Source organism: Megalops cyprinoides, chromosome 16 (assembly GCF_013368585.1).
Source record: "Megalops cyprinoides isolate fMegCyp1 chromosome 16, fMegCyp1.pri, whole genome shotgun sequence".
Lineage (NCBI taxonomy): Eukaryota > Metazoa > Chordata > Actinopteri > Elopiformes > Megalopidae > Megalops > Megalops cyprinoides.
In genome coordinates this window covers 19676121-19696123 of record NC_050598.1, presented here as the reverse complement: position 1 = coordinate 19696123, position 20003 = coordinate 19676121, and the positions used below count along the sequence as shown (strand labels likewise).

Genomic DNA, 20003 nt, shown 5'->3' with positions numbered 1-20003 from the left:
CACGAGGAGCGGAACACAGGGAATCTGTGATCAGACTGCAGTTTGGCAGTGGATGAGTGCGATTAGCAGAGGAGGTGTCTGGCCAGTCTGAAAGATGCTCAGTACAGCAATCACACTGGCAGGAGCTCAAGGCACTGACGGCGTGCTTCCGCCGTCCTCAAGAACCGGTGCCTTACAGCGGTGTTGTTCTAAGAGCTGAACTGCAGCAAGTAGAGTGATTGATGAGAGAAAACTCAAGAGATATGGATTGAGTTAGGCCAATTTTACACATGCATTGCTGTGTCAGGAGGGGTGATTTCACAGTACTGGAAGTACTGGAAGGCAGGAGAGATTGATCAGTGCACTGCATCCCTGTATGCTGAGTAGGTGTGTGTGTGTGTGTCTGCTTTTGATGGCTGATATTTATAGAGGCTTACAGTTCAGCTTACAGTACAGCTTTAATGTTCCTGTGTCACAGCAGTGCCTCACAGATTGAACCATTGGTGGCATATAATTTCTAAGGAAAGCTATCACAACACAGATAGCAAAGTAGATAAATCGCCTGCAGAGTGTTCAAACACCTGGGGGCTGAATGGCCATGGCTTTTTGTGTCTTTTAACAATGCATCTCTTTCTATCAGAACAACTACTGCCAGTGTCACTTCAGCAGTGTTTTGGTCCTCCCCCTAAGATCCTCTTAGCAGGCGGAAAATTAAGAATCATTTCTGATTTTTTCCAGGTTCCACCTGTGACAACAGCTGCACTACACACTGAACAAATGAAAGAATATTTGTCATGAGAAATGAGACTGTGGTCTCTGTGTTCTGGCTGCAGAGCCAATGCGTGGGATCTTCTCTGACAGTTGCAGGTCCTGACTCAGCTGCACTCTCAGCACTGATAGTCCACACGCCAGCTCCCACATTCACCTTTGAACTTTAACGTATGTGGCACCTGGGGGGAGCTTACCTTCTGCTGGTGCTGCAGCCGTTCCTGCTCCAGGGTTTTGGTGATGTTGGCCACGTCCTCCAGGGCCTTGAGCAGCTGTAGGCTTGGGTCTGCGTTCTGCAGCAGGATCATGCTCTGCCGGTTGGCCTCCTTCTGCTTCACCAACATCTGTGGATTGAGGGGGTGGGGCACTTATCACCACCTCCAGCCAGAGGCCACCCGCCCCTCCACCACCCCTTTCACCAGCCCCACAGCACGCCCCCCACCCCCCAACTGAGTTTTTGGGCCTACCCTTCAAACCTGGAATTAGCTCTCAGCCTAAGGGGGGATTCACTTTTGAGGTCAGTAAACATGAATAAAAAAATTAAATAAATACCATCTGCAATGACAGATGCAAATTAGAACACAGATTAATTGGCAGCAGTTTGTACTGCATTGACTGGGTTGTGTAGACAACTGAGTAATTAAAGATTTCAGAGCAGTTTGCAGATAAGATTTTAATACAGAACATGGATTTTGATACAGCATGGGATATTGTACTTATAAGCATTCGCCATGCACAACACCTTGCATATTTGAAATATCAACTGCTAACACTTCAGGTGTTTGCGAGACTGCTCCTGTAATCAACTTAGCTGTCTAAGTTAATGTGGTGTGAGGCTTTGTGTAAATGCATTCACTAAACAGATAATTAATTATGCTCTGATAATAACACACTTTCCTCACAGAAAGTTCAGTGCCTCATCAATGAAGGCGATCAGAATGATTAGTAGGACGATGATCATCAGCGTTAGCAGCAGTGCAGTTGTGGTGGTGCAATCGCACACTGTAGCTGTGCTCCAGCTGGGTCTGTCCTCTCGTACCTCGTGCGCATAGGTCTCTGCTTTCTGCCTCAGGTTCTGCTCCAGGTCTAGCTGTTCCTTCAGCCCCTCGTACTCGTGAGCAGCCATCATGGACACTGTGGAGGCAGGCAGGAGAGTGAGAGCCCGAGAAACTCCTTCAGTAGTAATGACATGTCAGATTCTCTTCAGATTCACTTCACATTGAATGATCTGTCCCTACCTTGTTGGACCAATTGTTCTTGTGAATAAGGTGATTGTGAGTATTCTTTAGTAGTAAAAAGACTATTATGATTCTAATCCCTGCAGGCAAATACAGAAATACTGTTACAGCAAACCGTTCACTAATAAATTCTCTTCATCCTCCCTGCTCATGAACATTAACAAAGAACGTCCATCACCACAACCCTAAATTGTTAGTTTTATCCAGAGCTACTGACAAGATGTTGGGTCTCGCTAGTGGTCTTGCTGGGCTCTCTCTGATTCTGGGCTGGTGGAGTTAAATTGAGACAGGTCTAGTGGCATTACAATGAGAAAGAGTCAGGTCTGATGGAGTTACACTAAGAAAGAGTCAGATATGGCAGTGTTACCATGAGACAAGAGTCAGCCCTAGTGGAGATACACTACAACAAAGTCTGAACTACAAAAAAGGACTATCATAGTTTTTCCATCATACAAAGCATATACCACACTATTCCAGAAGGTTTTCCATCTTAGCCCATAACAGTTTTAATAGTGTGTAGGAGGTTAGAGACTGTCTATCTGTGATTAATTGTGAGGATTCCTTAATCTCTTCAGAGGAGCAGACTCAGCTGCCTCATCCATGATGGTGTCTGTGGAGCGGATGTGGGAATGTAGGTTTTTTTTCCTGCAGCCTTGCTTTCTCATCAGATTTTACTGAGATGAGCACAGCGGAGGAGTAGCAGGAGGGAGCGCCTCTGTGTGTGTGTGTGTGTGTGTGTGAGGGGGCGGGGGGTGTCTCCGTCTCCATAGAAATGGGCTGCCAGACTCACAAAGGCCCTCAGGGAATGACATCATCCTCTGCCAGTTAAAACACAGCATTAACAGAGCGCGATTGGCTCGTATGCATCATTACAGATACAGGCTTGCTCTTCACAGGCAAGCCTGTGTAAAATGCATGTTCCAGCTGTGTATAACATGTGTTGCTGTTCCAGCGGGATTTGTTGTAGGATATGGCTTACACACATTGCAGGTTAGATGCTGAATTCAACAACGCACAGTCAAGAACTACCATTTGACTTTATAATCCCAAGGGAGGCATTGCAAATGCAGACCTCAGGCTGCTTTGTCCAGTTTTCAGTAACAGCAGCTTTGGATGGTCGGCTGTCATAAATGGTCATTTTTAATGTTCTTATTAGCTAATCTCATTGCTCAGATATTGTGTCATAATATTATTGCATGCATGATTAAAGTGAACAATCAGTAGCGCCTCATCAGAAGCCAGGAGGGATATTGAATTGATTTCTTCTACTGCAAGGGGGGGGGGGGGGGGGGGGGGGTTAACAATGTCATTGACCACTGTGCACCCAATTCATCTGCAGAAACAAGATGAACCAGGCAGCCTATGACATCACCAAATAAAATATGGCCTCTTTGCTCACCAAGGCAATGAAAACTGACAGCTTGAGTTGTGCAGCCCAGTGTCTATCAAATTCTTGGATTTATTCAACAGGACTCTGATGTCATGAAAAGCATCGTGCTAAGGATTTATGTCAATGGGATTACAAACAATAGTTTGTCTGACTAATATTCATGAGCAAAGCCTCCACACCAAGTCTAGACGACTATCACGAGTGTGTTCATGGACTGAATCAAATCCTATTTCTATGCAGGCATTATTTGTAGCAAGTTAAATGGAGACTCTGACGTTGGAGGTTGCCCCAGAGGAATCATTTCACATAGATATAACTCTAAACTCATTATAATGTCATTTAATTGTCCTGTACACAAATACTAAATCTCTGGTTGTAAAGTTTGACTTCCATAAATTAATATGATTGCCATTAACAGCTTAATTAAAAAGAGCTCTTGCAAATAAAATTATAGTCTCAACACTTTGAACACTTCTTGATTGCATCCGTAGAGAGGAAATTGTCTATCAGTGTTAATTAATCTATTCATAATTCAAAGGGAGAATGCTTTTGCATTTTTTATTTAAAGGGGTTCTTTGGGGGAGTCATCTGTAAGAAGAACATTAGGAAAAATTATTTGTATATTTTAGAAACTACTCAATCAACAGCATGACACTTTTTATAATAAACTGACTCTCTCATAATAATATAATACATGAACTACAAAAGTATAATAATTACTTTATTTTACATCATTTGTATTCAGTGTGACTGAAATACAAATAAGGTAAAATAAGGAACCGTCAGAATCCGCCATGTCCTTTGCAGATAATGACCAGGAATCCACAACAGCATAATAAATTGGTTTTATTCCACCAATGATAGGGGTAGGTAGGTCAGCCAGTGTCCCATCGTTATCCTGCTCTTGACACCCTTGGACTCATGTGGGTGACAGGAGGATGCACCTATACTCCAATGTTTTTTGCCTCCTAGTGCACTGTGGGACTTGTAGTGTGAAAAAGAGTTGCAGTAGGCATGCATCTGTACTAAAGGATCATACGCCCCTCAACCCACACTCCTAGGTGGCTTCAAAAGTTGTTGCTACAGTGGTGATGAGCATAATTGCTCTAACCCTAACTTTCACTCAGCTTTGCAAATATGTAGCAATACAAACGACACATGTCAGATGCTATGCAATCATAAGAAACTACATACTGCAACCTTTCTTTGACTGCCACTTACAGGGGTGTATTAGTGTCAGGGCCCGCATAGGTATGCTGTACATGCAGTGTATATTTTATACAGCTCTTTGAGGACTCCACTGTTAATGCCCTACATCCCCCTACATTCAGACACCAACAGATCGGATTCACCCAAAGTCTGGCCTGTCAGCGTCACTGTCTCCTGGCTGGCCTGTGACTCTGGGTAACGTCCATACCCTCTTCCACCCTCATTAAAAATGAACGGCAGAAAAGTTGACAAGCGTGGGCGCACAGCCATCCTCTGCCTCGCTCCCTGTTGCCGTGGCACCTCGCTCCCACCTTGCGGCCGTGGCTGCGGCAGCACTCTTTTGCATGACTCATCACTCAAGACACTTTATTCCATCCTCTCATGCATCTGCGAGCGCAGCCTGAACACCGGAGGCACAGAGCCACCCCTGTCGATAACGTCAACAAATCCGCATCTAACCACCCAGAAAAGGGATGAGTCAGGGCTCAGTGGAGAGGATGGTAGACTGCCGGGGAAAGGGGGTCATCGGGGCCAAGCGAAAGAAAACCCACAGCCACGAAAGTCATGTTTCAATTGCTGAGCATTCAGTTCCTGCTCTGAGCTGGAGGGCTGATTCTGTGCATCAATAGAGGAGGGTGCGCATTCAGCTGTGTCTCCTCCTTTATGCTGTGACTCCCTCATAAATAAAGGAAGTATTGAGATTCAGAGTGCGTGCTTATTTTAACTTCTTTATCATGATATTTTGAATACAGCTGGTTCAGTTTATCTGTGCAGGTTAGGTTCAGGAAAAGTGCGATGTTTGGCAAAATGATGCATAAAGGGGAGTGTGTCCGTCCCCCCCCCCCCGTCCCCCCAGGGTTTTGTATTAAAACAAGGTTCCTGATGAATGTCCAGGACCATTTGACATGCATAAAAACTCCTACATTCATATGTAACAAACACAAACAACAGCAAGAAAGCAATTTTAAAGACTTTTTTATGCCCTGTTTTAAAACCCCGTTTTTAAATCATCTTATTTATTTAAAAACGAGACGTAAATGACAGAAATGTACCACTTGCAGTGCACTTTCCACTATGTTTAATAACAATGGCTAGACTTATATCTATGAATATAATGGCACAAACGCAATGTACTGGCTATACATTCACAATGAGGCAAAGTGGGAAGAGGGGAGAGCCACACAGAGCATTGTGGGAGGACACTGCGGGCCAAGAATCTGCATGACCACATCACTCCATTCGCGCACTGCATAGAGAGTGCCTCGTGTCACACTGAGTCCCTGCAGCTTCGGCTGGGAAATAAGGAAACTGCAGTGTACCTCAGGTTTTCCTCAATAAATTATAGATATATGGGTCAAACGGGAGTCTTACAGTGAGGAGATGGTTTACAGCCAATTGAGATTCATGTGTTACTAGTAGCAGTCAGGAGTAGTACTGGATGCAGTAGCATTGTGGCAACAGCCCTTATGTTGTCAGGCTATGTCTACTATCCCGCCAAACCCAAACCCCCCTCACTCACCTCTGTTGAATCTCTTGATGGTCTTGCTCTGCTGTTCGATGGTTTTGTAAAGCTCCTTCATCTCAGCCTGATCCTTTTCACTCTGAGAAACCCCACATTGCACCCCACATTAAGTACCTCGGTTTTTCAAAGAACACAGAGAGAAGGCCACGGCCGAAAAAGGGAGACAGGAGATAAATCTGTGCCAGGTCTGGGTGAAAATTAAAGGCCTGCCACCATTTCTCAGCAGATTGTTCAGCTGGGCTCCAATCCAGCACAAACTAAATTCTAGAGTTTTTGCACAATGTCCTGAATGTGGGGTCACATCGGAGTCTTTCTTTTTTTAAAAAATTTGGCTGCTTGCTTGGCCATCCGTTACAGAGAATGAAAGAGAGAAAACTCTCCAGCAGTCCCACCCCCTCCCCCCAACCCCAGGCTCTGCAGAGCATGACTGACTGCCAGCCTCTCCGTCTGTCTGCCCACAGAGAGGACGAGAGGTGGCCTGACACTCACGCGTGCAGTCAGTTCCTCTATCTGCCTCCGCTGGTCCTGCAGCTGACAGGCAAAGTGCTTCTTCTCCTCCAGCAGCGAGTTCACCGTCTCCTGCAGGTCTGCGGGGAGACAGGTAGCATCTTCACTGTAGCTTTCACTTCACACACCCATTCCCTGTGACTGACAGTATGGCACGTTCACACCTGGCTGACATGACTGACACATCACACTCACGCTCACTGTCACTGTCACACATTAAGCACCTTCACTGCCTCACCCACAAAACGTGCACCTTCACTGAAATCAACAAGTTACTGTCCAAGCACAGGACATACCCACTGATTGTTACTGATACACAGCTCACATATAATGTTATGACATTTCCAAAGCTTTTTCAAAATATCACAGCAGCAGATTATTATGAGAGGACATTATACATTATGCTGGGCGGTACCCAATGCCCTGCAGGAAATGGTATGCCTAATTAGGAGAAAATGAGATGTACTATTGAGTGCCAGCTTCATGTCATTATGGTCTCATTGTAGTCAATAAAAGATACAGGGGAAACAACTGAGATCCGATTAACATTTCATCATGCAGAGACACTAAACTTGCTCAGTCTCATGCTTGTCCCACTACATTTGTGTTTTGTACAGCTTCATTTTATATATTGTGCCTATTATTGTTTTAGAAGATTTAAATGTGTTATAATTGACATTTATGGGACACCACTGAGCAGAAACAGATCATTCATTCTTTACTGTTCCTACACAGCAACAAACTTAGAGAATTAAAAATAAGGCCCTGCATTATAAACTGTAGTCAAAGGACTAGGAAGTCTGTAAAAGATCAAATTCTTTCATCTTTACTGATTCAACAAATGTTATGTACACACACATTAGTGCATTGTACAAATGCTTTTAGCTGTTAAGAAGTATCTATTTAAATAAAATAACTGTGCATTGAATTTTCTAGAGAGCTTGACAAAAAAATGCTAGCCTCTCCATTTGTTTGGTAAATTGGCATATTTATGTAGCCAAACTCACACTAGCATAATGGCTGTGACCTAACTGGGGTTTAAACCTACAACAATCCGCTCACACATTGACCCAACCCCTACTCCACACTGCTGCCTGAACCTTCATAAACAGCCGTGTACCTTTGACCTGCTGCTGGTACTGGGTGTAGGGGTCTGGGCTGTGGTCCTGAGGCTCCGCCTCCTCCTCCAGGGCGATGCAGTCAGAGAGGCTCGGCAGCAGCTCGTCCAGGCAGGGCCGAGATGACAGGCTCAGGTACTTCAGCTTCCTGTTCTCACAGTTCAGCTATAGACAAACACACAGCCAACGTAATCAATGGCCACAGACAGTACCAGCTTTTTATTAATATAAAGAACACAGACACCTGATTGACATTCACCGCATCCAAACCACACGGTACAGTGTTATTTATATTATATTATAGCAAAGGAAAGATGAAAACATAACAAACATATATTAACAAATACATCATTTTCGTTCAATTCCTATGACCAAGAGCTGCCAAAAACATTTGGCTACATTGAGCTGAAATATGCATTCTAATTTTAAAAACTGCCATTTGACGAAGGGTTCAAAGAAGTCACACCGGAGGACAGGCAATGATGAGAAAACAGGGTGGTGATGGATTCCTGAGCTAACAGGAATGGTGCACTGACAGTATCGCATTGCTAGTAACTACAATGCAGAATCACACCTTGGTGGCCAGAGCTTCCGCATTCTCTCTGCAGGACTTCTCTATCTCCAGCTGAGTCTGCAGAACGCTCACCTCTTCGATCACCATTTGGGACACTGGGGGAAAGAAGAAGGTGGAAGAAATGAACACACAGTGCAAAAAAAAATCATAACGGTAGACAAAAAAGACGGTCAGGAAGTGAAATTTTGCATCCAGGGAAGAACTGTGATGATGACAATTGAGATTCACTTTGTAAGATTGACATTTTATGCTCTCACAATACAGTTAAAGAGCTGGATGAGTCTGGAGGTCAGAGCATTTGGTTATAGGCCAACAACTGATTACATGGGAGGTGTGAACACAATGACTTTTCCCGTGTAAGGCTGTCATTGCCAGGACAGAATAGTCGACAAAGCCCATTAAGACAGTAATATCCTGCCCGTAGCCACAATTTCATTGAATGCTAAAATCATAAATAAACATGACTTCAAGCCTTGCCAGCAAAACCGCTTAAACCCTCAGACAGCTTAATTCCATCACTGACATGTCCATGAAATCATATGCCTTCCATTATTAAGAAAGTTTTCTCCCTAGTTAAGCATCTAATGTGTATCTCAATCTCTTGCATGAGCCACAAAGACAAATAAGTGACAAGCATGACATTCTTTATGTGTTAGCCCACTGTATCGTTCTTTGATCAAGCACAGAGGCATGGAGAAAATCATCCCTTGTGTGTCCTGCACAAAAAGGACAGGCATGCTACCTTCCTTTCACTTACAAATTTCAACCTTTTTCCCACAATAATCAAAGAACTGTATTGTGCTTTCATTTCTGTGCAAAACCAGATGTTTAATTCATATTTAATCATTAGCTCCCTAAATGAAAGATAGAGTACAAGAGAATGAGAATGTGAGACTTTTGAGGTAGTATGTGTGAGACAAAGACAAGGAGACGGGTGGGGTGAATGCGGGATTGAAAGAACAAGACAGCGTGTGTGTGAGAGAAACAGAGACAGAGAGGCAGACAGAGACAGCCAGAGAGACAGAGAGTGGGTGAGAGAAGAAAGCCCTGGCAGGATTTAAATGTGTGTTAATCCATTAGATTTGCCCAGATGGATGGAGACAGCTGTGTGTGTGAGTGAGTGTGTGTGTGTGTGTGTGTGTGTGTGTGTGTGTGTGTGTGTGTGTGTGTGTGTGTGTGTGTGTGTGTGTGTGTGTGTGTGTGTGTGCGTGCGTGCGTGTGTGTGTGTGTGTGTGCATGCCTGTCAATCCTTCCTGAATTTCAGACAGCAGGCGAAGGAATACTGGGTTCTGACAGTGCTCATCACTGCAGGAGTTCCCCGTCACTCCCAGGTTACATCAAATTGCATGACAGAAACCCATGTACTGTTGCTGTCAGATTCATTTGTCTCCCCTCATCACGTTTCATGATCTTATTAAAACTGTCCACAGAATTAATTCAGTTCAATTTTATTTTCTGTTTCTGAGCTAAATTCGTGTCCATTTAACAAATCTGCAAAATCCAAAACGAACAACCGCAGAAACTGGAAATAGTGAAGGATTGTCCTCTGACTGTGGAAAGTGATGGGATTGTAACATTCAGAAGTCCCTGCTGTGGAGTGGAAAGTGGCACTGCTGTGCCAGCAGTGCTGAATCAATAAAGTGACTTTCAGTGTCATTTCGGCTCTAGGCTTCATCTGTGTGGGGTGGTGTGCGGCTACAGATGTAGGTCACTGGAGCCCTGACACAGCTCTCACAGAGAGGGGAAAAAAGGGAAGCCATTCCCTGTAGACCACTCGTCCATATCCAACATTCCTGACTCCTCTGCCTTTGAAGAGTGAACTGTCAGGATCCCTCTTTCAGGAGCTGGTTGTAACAGAGACATTTGATGGTTTCACAATTTTTTTACGATGGGGAAATTATAATTTAGAATAGATTTCTCTTTCTGAAGTAACAAAGCCTTGGATATATCAAATATTTTTTGCAAAAAGGGACATCATCAATTTCCTTGGAGAGGAATGTGTTAAGACCAAGGCAATGGAATTGGACAACAGAATAGTCTGTAACTCAGTACTTTTCATCATGCTACATTTAAATATGGTTATAAATCCTATTAAATTTCAAAATTTTAAGCACTTCATCAGAAAATCCTCCAAATTATTCTATTGTATTTGGTACCTATATAAACCTGCAATTGTTGTCCCTCCCAACAAAAATAATGTAAGCAAAATGAAACAATTAACATCATCAAGGCATGATGTGCCCAGAAACCCCTGCAGTCCAACTTGACAAAGAAGGGCATACTAACCATGCAAGAACAAGACTTTTAACCCAGTATGTAAATTCACTGCCTCCACATATATCATGTTTCCTGTGAATGCAGGAAAACGTTAAATTTGTTTCTAATTAAATTTGTTTCTAAAATAAATAATAGAGAGACAATATATAAATAGGCATTGAAACAACAAATAGCATTATTGTCTGCTATGCTAACTTTTAAAGCAATATGCATACTTATACTGTAGAAGCAACGATACATATGCAAAGCAATGTGCATAAACAGCTGCAAGTGCTATACTAAGTACTTATTCATTATACAAGCATCACTGCAGTAAGTATTCATTCCAGCAATACAACAACAGACCTGTCTGTGTGTAAGAATGAATGAGGCTGGGGTGTCCATTGTGTTATTTCACCATTTTCACTTCATTGAGCTATTGTATTTCATTCACAGCCAAACCGTAACAGTGTCCATTTAACGAGCCACCATGCACAGATCTTGTTGCAGGAAGCCCAGAGTCTGTTTATACCTGTCTTTTATTTCATGCAGCTGTCCAAGCGCATGCACTGAATTAATTAACCAGGCACAGATATGCAAGCTTCTCCGTAACATTAAAGAAAAATTTGCCATCGCTCCCTGTCTCGTTCATACACTATCCTGTTCTTTGAACATATCTGTATTAGCAGTGGCTTTGAAAATCTGGAAAGCACTCCCCTGTGTGAAGCCATATATGTATTATCAGAGACTAACAGACAAGTAGGTTGGCTTCCTTGCTGCATACAGATCAATTAATTGCTTCATGAGTCACCTCTTGGAAGTCTCATTTCCTTCAGAGTCATTTGTCTGCTTTGGACACACCATGTACGACAGGCTGGTAATTTATGACTTACAGTACAGTGAAAGAGGTATACTGTTACAGACAGGGAAGTCCATTAGTGGCTGCCAACCCCATGATCCCACACATTGTAGGCCTACCAAAGCAATAAAGTGAGTAATAATTGTATCGAAAACAGCTTACAGATATACTGAAGGGCTTTCATGATTGCCAAAAAGCAACTAAACACCCAGGGTCACTGGTGGCATGTCCACAATGGGCTAGCCTTCAATGAAATTTTATAATAGCAAATGGAGTGGTGACTTAATACATCCCGCAGCTGTAACTCTAGCCTCCAAACTTCTCAATGGCTGATTTGGTTTCATAGCAACGCAGGCCTTCTAGGCTACAACTGCAAAGCTATGCCTGTGCTTCTGCCAGACTCCCTCATTCGCTCATGAACTTTCAGGTTGCAGTTCATACAAGCGTTCATGCTGCACGCCTCAGGCTTTCAAAGTCCACCCCCTGTTATTGCTATAGTCTTACCTCTGCCTGAAAATCAGCACTGAATTAATACTGTGTACTACCCATCCGCTCAAAATCACAAAAATGATGCTTTTTAGAGTGTTTAAACACTACATTCAAAACAGCATTAAATGTAATCCAAACATCTGTTTTGTGAAGCAGTACATGCTGCAGATAAATATCACTTGGAATCAGATTGTTCAATGGTGACCCAATATTTATATATTTGTTTTTCTTTGTTGTACAGCAATGATGGCCATCAGGGATGAGCCTGCTTCTTCATGCCTATAAGATGCAGAGAGAACAAAGAATTGTCTCCACTGAGTCAGTTCACCTGCATTCATAAACCATACACTCTTTTATGCCTAACAAAGTGGGGATTTCTCTTGCCTTCACCAATCTATGTTTAAATATTCCTCCCTCTCATGGCTTAAAGGTTCTAGTCTTTAAGAGATAGTTGTTATATTTTCTCCCAATATCCCACTTTGTGGTCTGTGAATGGACAGGGCCACATATGGGTGATTCTTTCTTTTGTTAAGATCCAATTAATTGTGTATTTTAAAGCACTCAGGCTGAACACGCCAATGTCATTTTCAGAGGCTAATAGATTAGGTATATTTTAATTGTGGTGATATTAACCACTTATTTGGCTGTAATTAAACATCATCAAGCTACAAGGAAAGTATTCTTTCATCCAAAAGCTAGTGAATTATGCATGAAGGACTGGTTTAAAGCACTATCCTACTGCTAGTAGGCCTCCTTCCTCTAATTTATTATCAGACCGTTCTGACATTGACATATTGAGTAGTTTTCTATAGGAGTTTCAGTCTGTTTGAGTACTGCTTTTCCAGTGAGACTGCAATTAGATGGACAGGGTAAATCCATTTATCTCGCTTTAAAAACCGAGCAAACAGTGATCTTTATAGGTTTTGTGTGGCTATTATTGGTTTTAAATGCTTTCTTTTCACATACCACTAAAAGATCTAGACTTTGTAGAGGCAGTGCACTGCCACTGTGTGACATTAGCCAACAACAGTTAAGTTCAGCAGCCAAATGCTAAAATCATCGATTGCCCTAATGACTGAGCTCATTCTCAGATATAGATCCTAAAATATAACTTAAATGAGGGTCAACAGGTATGTGCCAGAAACAAAACTCCAAAGAAAAGAGAAGCAATCTGAACTGTGATTTCACCATTTCACCATACAACTCCTTCAAAGGTTTAATTGATCATTTTAAAAAGATAATTCAAAAGATTAATGAATTGAAATCATTTTTGTGCAAAAAGTCAGAGCACATCCATGTGTATTTTCTGTGACTGAAAATGCACACAAATTGTCAGTTTATTTGGCTAACAGACCATTAAGAGAACACTGGCCTTGAAATTATGTCTAAAATAGAAACCTCTTAATGCCATGTGGGGCTAATTATATTGTCATATTGTTAAGTCCGTTCACTACCATGATTTACAATTAAGTATTCAAGGGAGAACATTGCATATAGTTTTATATATCAGTTTTATAAACTGATTTCAAAACAACATTGTATACTGTATGCTCTTTCTAAATTATATTATTAAATCATATTGTCCAGGATTTGGTCTGTGTGAGAGCCAAGCAAACTTTCTTTATCACAAAGCAATGCAGACCACCACCAAATTATTCTACACTACACCTTCAGTATAAGGAATAATATTTCAGAATAAATATTAAATTGTTCATTCAATATTAAATGTGCTAGACAGACTGCAGCTTTGAGGGAAATCTGCCTGTGCCCAGTGGTGTGAACGTGGGGGATGCTGGATTCAGCAATTAAGGAAGAGCAGGACAAAGTTCATTCCCTCAGTGAGTCTCTCCTCCCTGTTACTCTGTCCTCAGCTCATCTCATTGCTTTCCATCATTCTGTCAGGGTGCTGAGGCCAGCAACCTCAATTAGCCACTGGTGCAACATTTTGCATTGAGATAGCTCCTGTGTAACACGCAATTTATTCCTCTGAGGACAAAAAGGTATTTTGTTATGAAAAAAACTGGGTGGAAATTAAATGAACATATTTAGATGGGATACAGTTGGCTTCCATCTGTCTTTATGGTGATATTAGAAGCGTCTGTGATGACGCACAACTGTTTCTTTGTGAGTAGCTTAGTGTGTGTTACAAAGAACACAATCTGACTCAATATGGAGGCAGCACTGCCTATTCCTGACTTTTCCGAGCCAGTGTCTCATCTAAATGCTTCCTGGAGCAACCTACTCTCAGTAATTATGAAATAGAATGCAAGGAGGAGACAGACACCAAAACTCCTGCACAAGATAATCACTCTGGCAATGCCTCATTCACTCTGAATGGTAAAAACATGCTGGTTTACAGAATGGCACCAGGCATCTTGTGACTGACAAACGGCACTACATCTTCTTAAGATAATTTCATATTTAATCCAAATGTCACAGAAAATGATCCGTGCTGATGGTTCACCTGAAGACATATAAAGCACAGTGGTCGGTCATTCATAATTTCAGCATCCAAGCATAAGTCAGTGGATAAGTGGATAAACATACTGGTCAGACAAAGAGGTCAGCAGAAGGAGAGGTCTGCAGTGCGCTTTAAGATGAGCTCTCTGCCCTTGTGAAACAATACTGACTCACTGGATTCACGCACTCCGCGCTGTAATGAGTGGCTGTAAGAGCTTTGCTCAGGGGCTGTCTCATGTTGAGATTCTAGGTCAATAAGTACTCTGTGCTTAATACAGCATGAGCTAAAAATGTCTCCGGAAAACCAGCTGCATAAACCTAAAAAAGACCTCCTGGAGCAAGCAATGGGAGCTATTTGAATATGGAAAATTATTATATTTTCTTCATTGTGAAATTATGTTTGAGTCTATTACAGCCTTTGCACTAGTCTCGATTCAGCTATACCTAATCATGGCTGTGCTTTTTGCACCATATACACCACTTCTATGTGCACCTTAACCCTGTTAAGGACCAGGCTTTCTTGGTTCACATTTTGATATAGTACTAAATGTAGCCAATTGGAAGAAGGTATGTCTACTGTGAATACTGAAAACTGATGATACTTTGAAGAACACTCCAAACAGGAAAAATGTATGCAGTTCAAAAAACATACAACTCACTCAACTTATTTTTACAATTAGAAAGACATGCTGTAATGAATGATATGTCACAGACCATGTGGCAACTAGCTTAAATAGCTGTGTTTATGAGGAGGGGGGATTCCAATTTAAGCAGCCATTGCACAGATGTACTTCTGTAGGGTCTGTCAACAGAAGTGAGCTACAGACTCAGTTCTGCTAAATAGGCTGTTGCACATTGTCAGAAAACTAGGGAAACATCATGTACTAACGTATAAATGGAATGAAATGACTTACCTTATACCCTTTTTTTTCTCAAATGAGCAGATTTAAAATCATTTGAAACAAACATATTATTGTGAAAATATGCTCAAACATTAATTTTGTGTGATTTCACTGCTACCGACTTTACTAATTAGGATTAACGATGATTACAGCATGAAAATAGTAATCTATAAAGACAAAACAGGCACCATAAGTGTACACAAAACAATGTAGATGAGCAGTAGCATCTGGGCCACCTCCAGCTCCCTTAATTAAGAGAGGCCAGCTGGCATATTGGGAGAGCCAAACTGCCATTAGCATGGTCAGTCATAAACTGTGGCCATGGGTTGAAATGCTTAGTAGGGGCCAGATGAAAGTTTAGTGGCCACCCGCACCCCCCTGTAGTATTGGGCCTGAGCAGCATAATAAGTTTATCTCTATTAGGTTTCATGTTTCATTTGTTTTCATTTTATCTTTCACACAAATAGTATGTGTATGTGCACAAAAAAACCCTCTGAAATTTGCAAGCACTAATCTTGTTGCACTGAACGGGTAGAGTAAGCTCCAATGCTATTGAATCTGAAACCAGATATATCTGTGGAAATTCAACAACAACACAAACATTTCAACTTGGCCAAGATGCAATATGCTACAATCTACCTACACCTGAATGTAGCCAGAGAAAACGAGGCATATGTTTCCCACTGAGAATGAAAAGGGTAAATGTGCCTTTGTTTTGATGTTCCGTCTTAGTATTGCTTGCAGCATGCTTTGATGGTTTTAGGTGAATATCTCTTCTGTCTCCATACATGGCACCAGTTAAGCTCTCCTCCACAAACTTGTCAGGGCCTTGATATGTTTAGCAGCACTGTCTCCTTTTTGTAATCTGCTTCTGCTCCACGTTGGTTATTGAATGCACCATTTCATGACTAAATTAAAAACCCTTGTACTGTTTGATGTGAAATTAACACAACGGATAATATCCTACATCCTACATATTATTTTGGATGTTAAATAAAAAAGAAACAGGAAGAGGAGAAAACCTAATTGAGACATTAATAAAGGAAAAGAGTAACAGGCTATGCCTGACTGACATTCTGACACATTCATGGTGATGCATTCTCCTGTATGGGTGTTAAGGGAATTCCGCACACTGCTCATTGCTGCATTCACACAACTGCCTGAGGTTAAAGACAGCTGCTGTGCAATTTACAAGTCAGACACAGACCAAGCACTCTACCTGGCTAAGCAGCAGTATCAGTGCTGATGCAGAGCCCTGCTGTTTTCAGTTCTTCCTCAGCAACCAATCACAGAGGAGACTTCCAACCAATCATCTACCACCTACATGAGAGCACAAGTGCAGCTGGAAGTGTGTAACTGGGCGAATAATCTTTGGCTTTTGCAGTGTCACATTGGCTGGTCCATAGGAGCATAGAAGTGGCAATGGTACAAAAAAAAGTTAAAAGGTTAGAAACAGCTCTTTGTCAGCAGTATACCACTGCGTCATCTATGAGATCTAGAGCAGTCTTTGCTATGTACGCCTTACGCTTGCTCACCAATCCTCACAAAGTCAACATTAATTTCTCTGATTATATCTGCAGGACTAAAATAGCAAACTCCATCTTTTGCGAAGGAGAGGTTTGGCAAACATTTCTTTTTCTACAGCTGTTACTGTTGCCTGTGTTTTCTTACAATATTATTTGATTGTTTCTTTAAACCCAAACAGGCTGGCCTTCTGAGATAATGATGTCAGGACTAATGTCCTGAAAGACCCAGGAGAAGAAAGAAGACATTTAAAATATGAAATGCAAATGAAAATATTTTTTTAATGTCTAAAAGAAAAAGAGGGACGACTCTACACGTAATGATGGACTATTACAGAGGACAGTGCTGCTGGACAGAGACGAACATAGCAGCAGAAAGTCACTGAAACAGTCTAACAAACATCCTCTTGGAGCAATTTAAATAAAATACTTAGGCTAAACTTACCTAAATACACAAACCCATATGCTTGTAGTGAAATGTGCATGATATGCTCAAAAAAGTCTAACAAGTAAATTGTGAATATGTTGCTGTCATCAAAATTAGATACTTGTGTCACACAAAAACCAATAACCTAACTACTGCATTCCGAGAGCAAGATCATCAGGAAAGTATTTTGAATGAAGAGCAATTACTTGCTTTAATCACAGACAGAGAGTAATACCAATAGATGGTGTCCTCCACATAGCTGAAGTTCTTGAACTTTCAGGGATTACATTTATGTGAATATATCTTCCCTACTGCACCATTTAATATCCTCTTGTCTTCTTTCTTTTAAAGTAGGGTGCATGTTAAATTTGAGATGCCCCTTATTAAAATAAACTCCCCTTCTGCACAGTAACCAGACTATAATGTACCCATGAAAAATACAGGAGCAGGTAACAAGCACCCTGCATGGACCACAATAGAGTGTTGTAATACAGGAGCAGACATTCATTTTCTAATCATGAATAATTTATGATGGGGGGAGGGGGGTTTTAATAATTCAATGAAATAACATCACAAGGATGAGTACAGAGCTCATTGCTGTCTACACTCCTTCCCTGGGGGGCAAGCGACAATTCCAGCAGAGAGGAGGGTCCCGTAAGTGTCACTGGAATAGCATGCCGGCTTGGGCGCTATCTGGCTTTGTTCGTCCTTAACGTGAGCAAAATTATGTTCAGTTTAACCACTGCTGCAGTACACTGCTCACTTCTAATGAGTCCCTTCAACCATAAAGTGTACCTTATGTCTTAAATTAACAGTTGCTTTGACATTCGAACCTATGGCAACAAATGATGCTCAAAATGAAATGCACACATGAATTAAATGGTAATATTAAAAGTCCTTTTAATATAGACGGCTCTTCTGCCAAAGACAGCTGATTCATTTCCAGGATCAAGACAGACATGTTGAAGGAACATTATGGTTTTTGCTTTTTCCAGGAAGGTTCACTCCAGGTTCCACTCCAGATTTTACTTAGCTTTAAGGTTGTATTTTTATTTATTATGTTATAAGGATAAAATACTCCATCCTTAACCAATAGATTTCTAATGACTACATGAAGGGTGGAATTTCTTTCCTTATTGCTCCTGGTCAGATACAGAAGCCAGGAGGGCCTAACTTACAATAAACCCTGACTACAAAAAGCAGCAACATTACAACTACCAATGCATGGTATATTTCCACTCAGTAGAAATCAAAGCTTGTTTTAGCATGTAGGTACAGGGTACTTGGGGAAGTAGTCTTGTATGACATTCCACCATTCCCATCCAAACATGTGACAGATTTTCTAACTATGAAACAATTAAACCCACCACCAGTCACTTAGAGGATAATGCCACAAGGGAACAAGAAATGAAGGGGAAACAGTTTTCATTCCTGTAAAACCACAATTTGCTTTCTGTTCTTACCTCACACTCACTTCCAGACTGTCAGCTTCAGGTGCTGGGTGTGATCGTTTGCAGCTCAACAGTTAATGGTTTCTGTATTTCATTGCACGTCGTGAGGTAGGACTGGGCGAGGCCATCTAAACAACAATCCATCCCTACGGTTGGCTCTGAGTCACCATGGAAACTGGGATCCCCTCTCAAATATCATGTCAGCGGCCCATACAGGGCCTAGCTTGTGGATAGAGCCATCAGGAGGGTTTAGAGAAGCAGGAGGAGTTTGGCTGGGGTAATGAATGTAGTAAATAGAGAGGCTGCCTTCACCAGTTAGACTACAGAAAGGGTTAGGAGCCAACTTTATAAATCCGTCTCATTCTAGGATATCTCTAAGGGCCACTTATCCACCAAAGTGTACATTTCCATATGTTTTCTCTCAGTACATAACATACTGTACATACATATACATTACACTTCAATGAGCACTGTAGTCATTTACAGCAGTATGCAGCAGGTAGAGGGCAGAGATTTGAATGACCTAAATACTTTTTGATTGACATAATCAACTCCATTGACATAATGACACTTACTTGCTGAACATATCAAAATATTATCTAATGCCTCATCAATTCTTGTATTGCTGTTTTTTGGTTTTTGTATAGTACATATTGAGTAGTAGATATTCAACACTGTATTCCTCTAGTTGGCCTACTTTGATCAGACTGAGTGCTGATAAAACATTGTTTTAAAGTCTGGGTTTGTTTTCCTGAGGGAATTTGAGCAACAATAGGACTCAGGTAGAGAATGAAGAGAGGTAATAAGGGCATCACGTCAGAGGCTTCATGCAGCACTGCACACGACCTATTTGAAGCTTGACTGCTTCAGCAGAAGAAACTTCTGAAAACACCATTAACTAGGCACCATTACTGTGGGCATACAAATAGTTTTCTTCAGTGATCTGCCCACTATGATTAAAACACGGGTCCCTCTTTGAGTGCTCTCACGGCACAAAGGCAAGCTACATAATTACTGCTGGTGGCAATATCCAAGAAAGGCAAAAAGGAAAAATCTTGTACGTATCTTGCATGCATGTAAGCTGTCAAAGAGTGAGACAATGACATCATTGCTTCAGCCCCACAGCATGGAAGTAACGGTAATTTGCACAGCAGGTGTGACTGGGTTAAGAATGTCATGCTCCAAGATTGTTTTGTGTGTTATGTCCTCTCTGCTTCTGCCTGTAGAGAACCGTCATACCATTTGGTTTTCACTTACCTTTCGTTTTTACAATAAGGTAAATATTCTACACAGAAGCCAATATGAAATATTGGCAAGTAAAACAAAGACAA

General features: G+C 41.6%; 1 protein-coding gene across 2 annotated transcripts in view; it reads right to left on the bottom strand.

Moving 5' to 3' along the window:
• The window catches only part of shtn3 (shootin 3), a 31539-nt gene that overhangs the window by 8058 nt on the left and 3478 nt on the right, over positions 1 to 20003 (bottom strand). For both annotated transcript variants that reach the window (XM_036548688.1, XM_036548689.1), the window contains exons 3-8: positions 8306 to 8400; positions 7734 to 7896; positions 6596 to 6693; positions 6104 to 6185; positions 1787 to 1881; positions 945 to 1091 (exon numbers count right to left, since the gene is read on the bottom strand). In XM_036548688.1, coding sequence (XP_036404581.1) covers positions 945 to 1091; positions 1787 to 1881; positions 6104 to 6185; positions 6596 to 6693; positions 7734 to 7896; positions 8306 to 8400 — 680 coding nt within the window. The remainder of the gene's footprint in view (positions 1 to 944; positions 1092 to 1786; positions 1882 to 6103; positions 6186 to 6595; positions 6694 to 7733; positions 7897 to 8305; positions 8401 to 20003) is intronic.